Source organism: Opisthorchis viverrini, assembly GCF_000715545.1.
Source record: "Opisthorchis viverrini unplaced genomic scaffold opera_v5_253, whole genome shotgun sequence".
Lineage (NCBI taxonomy): Eukaryota > Metazoa > Platyhelminthes > Trematoda > Opisthorchiida > Opisthorchiidae > Opisthorchis > Opisthorchis viverrini.
Genome location: NW_008751909.1, coordinates 578,534 through 587,278, shown reverse-complemented (window position 1 = coordinate 587,278; position 8,745 = coordinate 578,534). Strand labels below are relative to the sequence as shown.

The window sequence follows — 8,745 nt, the reverse complement described above, 5'->3', positions numbered from 1 at the left end:
GCGGTGAACGTGCACGATGTTTAGCAAATAATTAGCGTGCACTACGTAATGTTTACTGTCAACAAAGAATCATCGACCAAAATTTGTTTGCACGAAAGCGCCCACGCATATGTTGAATCTCCAAAGGCATTTAGATTCTAGAATGTTGAGGAAATCTGTTCCGGTGGAAAAATACCTGAAAGGTACGTTCATTGTATGTGAGTCAACCTTTTCCACAATTCGCGATTTTTTATCATCAGGTAACGTATTCAAAGTCGGCGGGGTTTGTTCACCTGGAGATTTAGTTCACTTAAACAAATCGTCATAGCAATGGAATTTCAATAATACAGGAGCATATATATTATACAGAGACATTCTACACTATGAAACGGCAAGTCTGAAAATGCGTAGATTTCGAGAACTCAATCTCATTGTGCGAATAGCCAGCGGCTTAACTGACCCACGCGGGGAAAATTTTCCCACAGATCTGCGTTTTCAGTGTGAACCTTGTATTTCCGAAATTAACCTCATGGGCGTGGGGTACCGGACGGCATCCTACCTTCATTGGTACTGGAACTGAAAGCAAGCTTTGTCCACTTTGCGTAGCATACCCAGACGGTTTTCGAAACAGATTTTCAACACAGAACAAACGATATCAGTCAGAACAATAACCATCGTGTAATGTAACACTTGTCATCCGCAGGACGACTCGATCTAACGAAGGAGTGTCATAAAGTTAATAAACTTAAGTATCACTAAATTGCTCTAAAATTATGAAGTAACTGCAAAGAATAATGCAACTGGAAGCTGTTTTCTATAATAGAAATCGCATGTGCTGAGGTTACCGGACGACTCATTGTTTCGGTCGTAAAATATGAGACTTTCATGACCCGTTCCACCCATAGCAAAAAACGACATAGTTTGTGGAAAAATTATTTAGATCTATTTGAATTGGATGGGCGCTCAAATCTACTAGTTCCCACTGTTGCGCATACATTATCAACATGAATGAGTCGTTTAAGTATGTTCCTCACTGTGGGATAGCAAACCGCGCTTTTGAAAACACCATTCAAGTATTGCACATTTAACCACACGGATACATGTACAGTGAATAGTTTCCTTTTAGAATAATGACAAGTTAGGAGAATGTAACTGGCTGGTGCAGCCCCGAAAAATTAATGTAAACCCCTATCCCCTCTGTGTATGTTGCGAAATCCGTCACACACAAAACACTCCTCCCTCGCCACTGATTTTAGTTAAGCAAATTTTCCCCGTCATCGGGAAATTGCCTGAGACAGAATACGTGCACAAGAATCGAGCTCATTCTTTTTTAACTTGAACGGAGCACTCCGATACCAGCGCAGGGGAACGCCTGTAGCGGACAAGGACCTAAGTATGCGTGGTCAATCAAAATATCAGATTAGAAATAACAAATGGCAATAAGAAATGGACAAGTGAATGGAACAGGCTCACTAAATTGGGGGTCCAATAATCCCACTACACGAAATGTTGTGCAGCAATCCTATTCGGCGGCGAAGAATATATCCAGAGTAAGAAGGATATTCTCCACTGATAGTTCGTGTGTTAGAAGTCAATTATACTGTAGGAAGTTATCACAGCTGAAAATTGTCACAAGGAGTTATTGTGACGTTCAACAGTTCACACACAAACACAATAATCCAATCCCACGACTTCAGCAAACAGCAATCAGTCCAATTGGATGCAATTTCACTGACTCAGCAAAAAGCAGGGATGTCGCGCCAAGATGTGTATTTCCACCATTTTCGACTTTAATGTAATTATTGGCACAATAAAACAAAATGTCATGATACGTGTACAGTGTTTACAAATTGCAATTCAAGTTTATATGAAGAGAGTAGAAAATGGGGAAAATGTAACATTGATTTGCAAAGCACCACACGCCAGGGTCCACACGCAGATGGACCCATTCACTGATTCACTGCATTCAGAAGAATACTAGAAAACGGAGGAAAAGCACGGGGTTGAAACTCGCCGGGATTTACTGAGTCTCATGGATGTACAGGAGGTGCAGTAAAAACGTGGAACCTTGTCTCTGCAATGAATACGCCCAATGATAGTAGCTAGTTCCAATAAACGAGGCCAAGAAACTCATGTCTTGTTCCACCCCGAATCCAAGCTTTCAGTGATGAATGTTAATAGTACACTGCAGTATTTGTTGAGCTCAGTGTGCTATTCATATTTTATAGTGTCTCCAGTCTGGTGGGGCATAGTGTTTTAATTCACTTCTGAGCCAGCGCCAACTACAGTTTTCGTCGATGGCCTTCATCCACGGTCCCAAGGTAGCCGAGTCGGTCGCCCTATGCCGGTCCATCCCACACTCTCTTGATAAGATTTCTTATCTGAACGTGGTTCCAAGAAAGAAACTACCGTTACACACGCCCTCGCGTCACCCCTTTAAGTATAGAGTTGAATTACCCACATCAACGAGTCCTTACGCCTGCTGTGGATTGGGAGGTATGTATACCTAATGTGAACCTGATTGAACATTCAGTTCCACTGCAAGTCCGATATGTGCATACGGATGTTACAAAAGTACCGGACTTCACTAGATATCGGGCAGATTCAACGAAAAGTCCTACGGCTCGTACCGTGGACAGTGAAGTACAAAGGAAAATCTTCAGTTATACAATGATGTTTGGTGAGTATCGTACGCTCCTGGGATGTTAGCTTTTCGCCTGTATCCATATATAACATTCTTGCACCGATCAAATCCAAATGTGGCACCAAACTTTCAGCGTTTGCAAGGAGGTCTTTTATGACTAGCGGACAGTTTGCGTTCCTCCGAAACACTTGTAGGTCTTTACTGTGTATGAAAATAAAGTAAGAGCTATAGAGTAGGGACTTTCGGAGTGGCTTATGTTGGGGTCTTTCAGTTTCAGCTAGGTAAGAGCAGGGAGCTTGTATCGTCTGTTACGTGTGGAGTGTATGACATCCCAGCAACTACTCCATCTGGGTAGACTTGGAAGACTGTGAACCCATCTCATACGCCTTCGATCTGACTGATTCTAAACCTCTGGTGCATGCTTCAAGCGCGTCGTAAAAAACGTTAGTTAAGGTTTGGAGAGGCCTGAGACGAGTAAGCTCGCCTAGGATAAGCATAAAAGGATGCATATTTTTGGTCCCACGATTCATAGCCATTCATGCAGACGTCTGTTTAAACATTCAGAATGTAGTGACCTTAGTAGCAATTTTGGGGGGTTTTCGCCAACAGAGTACCTAATGGCGACTGAATTTTTCTAGCATATAAATCTAATTTGCCGGTCAGGGAAATGACTCCTTGGATTTGTACACATACTTGGGACGTCGATGTGGCAATGTTTAGTGGCCTTGGTGTTTGGTACGGTGAGATTTCACCGTTCTTTCCTGCATGCCATCGAACCAGCCTCATGAAAATAACCGCGGCAACGTAAAGCAAGCGCAAACTCGTTGCCCACTGGTTATGTGCAATACCCATGCATGGCCTGAATGAGTGATGCATAGTAGAGCAGTCGTCTTATCTCAGGCACCAATAAACGTGACCCTGATTCACTCCTTGGGTCCTTCAAAGTGTTTTGAAAGTAGTGTACAGTAATTGAAGATCACAATCAGTAAATTGTTCTGCAAGTACATGCGAACAGAATGTACGGAAAACATTTGTGGTGTCCGTTAACTCGTGCTTATCTCGGATAGTATTGGTGGAAGTCCATCGTTACTTCTAGTCTGTCAACATTGTCTGTCTGTTTGGATTTCAAATCCTGAATCATATCCTCCACCACGCCACAATTTGCATTCGTATGCTCCTCTGACATAACGATCCTAGTTCTTACTATGTAAGGTATGGTGTTACTCCTCCAACGTAGAGCACACCAACTAAAGCACCTTGTGGTGATTGAGGTTCAGAGCTGCAATGGTTTTTCGGATATTATTGGTTGGAACAGTTTCTGGATTTTAAACCGTGCCAGGAAGATGAACGGTAAGGATCCCGACACGGAGCAGCGGATGCTTGCACTGTGAGGAATCGTTTTGGTGCTACCTGAATTTGAAGTCGTACCGTCCTCTGCGATAAGAGTGTGAAGGCAGTAAGGCGTTTCCTTCGGGCGTACAGCATATACATAGTCATGGAAGCGGCAGTGATGCTTCAGTGTGCAGATGAGGCAGTCGACATGGTGAATGAACTATTTTACCTGAGCAGTTGTTTGATTTCCGTTGGACATGCTAGAAATGAGGTACTTCTCGTATCTGGGAGACCAGGGCAGCTTTTAACAAACTCTGCGCCTATGACGCCGACGTGACGTCATTTTTTCTGTCAAAGGCAGAGTATATGCCGAGGCAGTGCGATGCATATGGTTGAGAAAACTAGCCTCTCAGCACAGATGACGTACGAAAGCTGTCAATATTTGCCCGTCGGTGTCTTCCAGCATTCGCCGAATCTGGAAGGAATATCGAACAGTAATGGCGAGGTACATCAGATGCTTTCACGAGGACAGGAGCTGTCCCACGATTGATCAGTTACTTATGACTCATGCGCGTGGTTAGGACCTTTACCTAGCATGCCACGGTACCGTCCGCCCAGTCCTGTCTGAACGTTTATCCGGTGGTAAGAGAACCTGAAATCGCCTTGTAAGCTCTTTGGCAGTGTCTGAGCTATCATCCATATAATAGACAGAAAGCACCGCAGGCGATAGCTGTGCCCTGTTTCAACTGATTCGATCAACCTGTCCAAAGAAGGCAAATTTCAGTGAAACAACATGAGAAAAGGACGAAACAGCAGTCCATCCTCAATCGTCTTCTTGAGCGGTGGGCTGTTCACTTCAAAGAGTTCAGCTGGTCTCCTTCAACACAACCGCCGAAACAACCAAGTTAGTCCGATTGGGCGAGACGGCTCAGTGATAACGGCGCAAATGTGCTGATCAGAAGGTTCGTAGTTCGAACTTGACCTCTGCCTCTCGATTTCCCCTGTCTAGGCTTGTGCAACCTGGCAGTATCCCAGCCCTCGTGCTTCCTTCTGCTGGCATGACAGGTAAGCACCGAAAGTGTGCTACAGCTGAATAATTTGATTGTGAATGGTTTTTTTCAACGATTGCAACATTGACACCAGCCCACCGTCAGCAACCGAAATTCAGCGTGAGGTATCAATACTGAAGTGCGATAAGGCACCTGGTCCGGATGATCTGCACCCCGTGCTCTTCAAAGAAGGTGGCGAGGTCCCGGTGAACAGTCTGATAACCATATACGGGAGTTACGGCAATGGAGCATCGGTGTTGAACACTGATGTCATGCGGTCGATGATGATGATGATGAGGGAGTGAAGCATCAGTGTCAACACCGATGTTGCTGTCTTAGGTAATGATGACTGACAACTCTACTACAGAAGATTTGGAACCAAAACCGAATATTGGTCGAATAGAGCTCCTCGACCGTCGTCCCAGTTTTCAAAAAGAGCGCAAGAACGTCATATATAAACGTCGTAGTGACGGTCTGCTATACGTCGCATCTAAGGTGTTCTCTGGCATTACTTGGCACAGGTTGATGGTTTATCGTAAGAGACAGATTCGTGAGAATCTGCGTTTCGACCTGGTCGAGAATGGATCGACCATATCTTTACCTTGAGACAAATTCCTGGATAGTGGCACTCTTTTCAAATGTTCGCTTTTCTTGATTTGAAAGCTATCTTCAATTCTGTCGATCCTCAGAAACTTTGGCAGTGTCTTGCGATCAAATCTATATCCCTAATGAGGACACTACAAACTCGTCTAGGCGCGTACCAGAATACGGGAAGCCTTCGTCTGAGCTCACCACGACCAGTGGTGTAAGACATGGCTGTCCTCTGTCATCTTTTCCTGTCAACTTTGTCACTGATATGCTGTTTGAAATTTCTCTGCTTACCTCTGAAACCTCGGGAGTCGAAACGATCTCGTGACGTTCGCTTACAGATATTGAGTATGCGGACGGTAGTGTGGTATTTTACTCAGATCCTTCTCAAATATAGCAGATTTTAAATAACCTAAATGACTGCCGCACGGTTTGGCATTAACTCCACGCCTGCAAAGTGTAAGGTGCTTGTACAAGACTGGGTGGGATGAAACCCACACCTGATGCTTGCAGGCGAGATAAATTTGTTTACCTGGGGAGCTGTATAAGTTCCAGAGTCAGGAGGCCAGGGTAGCTTTTGCCACCCTACAACGCTAATGACGCAGACGTGACGTAAGTTTGTCTGTCAAGTGAAGAGTTTACACCGCACTACCATCCACACTGCTTTGTGGATCAGAAACGTGGCCCCTACGCATAGAGGACATACGAACTATCGTCATCATCGACAGCATGACATCAATATTCAACACCGATGCTTCGCTACTGCACAACCATGATTTATTTGAGGGCCTTATTGGGTAGAAAAGAATGAAGGTGGACTGGGAAGGCACCTACTGCTAGCTTACTACAATCATTCCGAGGTGCCTACACCTCCGCTCATCCAAGCAATCTGGATAGAAACTGTCAACAAGATCGCCACTGCCATCGCATAGCAGCCATATCTTTCAGCGTCTTCAACCAGGCCTAGTGAGAATCACGCGGTCCCCATCCTGGAAGGCTGTTATGTCCTCTTTGATGTTGTACCAGTCAGACAAGTTAGATCACCAGAATGGAGAAGACAAACAACTTCGAGGAAGTTATACTGCAAACAAGTGGATCGTTCCGTGATATGGAATTCAACTGGACCAGGATATAAAGAAAGCTAACAGTCCAATAGGATGTCAGTGAGAGGCTGAAATGTAGAAACAAGGTTTTAGTATACAAGACAAATCGTTAGTTAAATGGATTTGTTCGTTTGGAGGTAATCCTCCTAACAAAGGCGAGCAACACCGACAGAACCCGAACGTTCCGTGATTTCTTTCTGCTAGTTCACCTAGCAACCTCTGACCACCTCTATGCTTCCACCACTCTGACTTGAGCATAGAAAACAGCGCTGTCTTCGGCAAACGGTGGTTCGACATGCGCAACACATGTCCAACGCCTCTTCTGGTACTGGACACATTCTTCAGTGGAAGTACTCGTTACACAACCGAAGACTCTCTAATTACCTAGTTACGGATACGCCGACACCAACCCACACGAGCTATGGTTCTGGGACAACGATTGTCGAACACCTGATGACGTCTCAGTTACGCTGCTCGAACTGGCTAAGTCTCAGCTATACAACAAAACAGTCCGCACTGACGTAGTAGGTGTATCAGATTAGCAAACGCTACCCGAACCTTGCAGGTTAGTGCGTTGACATCATCAGTCACACTACAATCAGAACCAATACAACTTTTTAGATACGGAAAACGCTTCACAACCTCCAAAGTCTCTCCCCGGATTGTTAGTGGCGTGTTCAGTGACTGCATGTCCAGGAGCATGACGCCTACTATGTGGGTGTCATGTGAATTCCGAAAGACGGGACGACCTTGGTCAGTTCATCCAAAAACACTTGCGCCTTCTCCTCTCCGAAGATAAGAACGACGTCGTCTGCATATTCCAGATCGACAGGGTTTTTGTCACAGGCTATCTGGACACCGGTGTCTGTCAGCATCTTTTTGCAGTAGCATGGTATACAAGTTGACTTTCCGAATCTCAATCCGAGACACATTTGTACGCATTCACAACAGACATAAACTAGTGTCTTGCAGACGTTCAGCGCAAAGCTGACTGAGCTGCCTTAGAAAAAGGAAAGGATGCGTTACTGCCCAGTTCAGTTCAATAACCATGAGTCGCGCGCGTATGTATCGTTGGTGTAGAAAACAAACAAAAATGTAGGCTGTTGATCAGGAATAAAAGAATAGACACGGTAGACTCATGTGGATGAGAATCTCCAACAGTTGGTTTGTTGGATACATAATGCTTCAACTTCGCAGACGATATGTACCAATGCCGTTAAAATAAATTGCTGAGTTTTTCGTGCTCCCATCTCTAGGACATGCACTGCTCAGTTCGCGATACTTTTTAGTCGGAACTACTCAAGAAAACATGGCAGACACCATGGGAGGTCATCCGGACCAGAGGCTCAGTGGCGCAGTCATAAACCTCCGAAGCCGTAGACGGTTTCACGTTCACTGTCCAGGATTCTAAGTCACCTCTGGGCTTCAGATGGGTGCTAGCTAGTGGCCATGACAACTTCTTAGAATTTAAGCAGTATCACCGTTCGATCTGATATCCACTGCTTGAGTGAGCGTGATGGTGCTGTGCCACAGACAAACTGCCTAACACCATGCAAAGAGGTGGCAATCTCGTCCCAGTATGAGTCCACATTTGATGGTGGAATCTTTGGAAGAAACTAGAAGACGATTCTGGTAAGTCCGTTTGACATCCGGATCTGCCAGTCTCAGTTTCCAAGCGATCGGCCTGCACCTTACGTGACCCTGGAAGACGTAGGGTGAATAAACTCCGAACGAGCGCGTGGGTGGAATCCGCAAATGTTCCAAAACAACTGCAGTTCAGTTATTGATCCGCGTCATCGGTAATTGATGGCAGTGTGATCGATTTGAGTTCGTGGCCGGCACGCCGTTGAAATACCCAATGTAGCCGGTCGATTTCGGCTATTTCGGAAGTTAGTACTGCCTAAAAACAGCCCGCCCGTCACGAATAGACTGGACCTTACCGTGGTGTGTCGGTTTGCGCACCTCAGCGATCCACTGAGCTATACTGGAGAGTGTCCCGCGACACTCACAAAGTCTCTCATACCAGGTTGGTCAATGGTTAGAGGTCTGA

At 45.2% G+C, this 8,745-nt stretch overlaps 1 protein-coding gene across 1 annotated transcript in view; it reads left to right on the top strand.

The window, feature by feature from the left end:
* Window positions 1-2,232: 2,232 nt before the first annotated feature.
* Window positions 2,233-8,745, top strand: part of T265_09055 (hypothetical protein) — a gene marked incomplete at both ends in the record, with an annotated part of 24,929 nt that continues 18,416 nt past the window's right edge. The window contains one exon of the mRNA XM_009175024.1: window positions 2,233-2,659. Within this exon, the coding sequence (XP_009173288.1) occupies window positions 2,650-2,659 (10 nt within the window). The remainder of the gene's footprint in view (window positions 2,660-8,745) is intronic.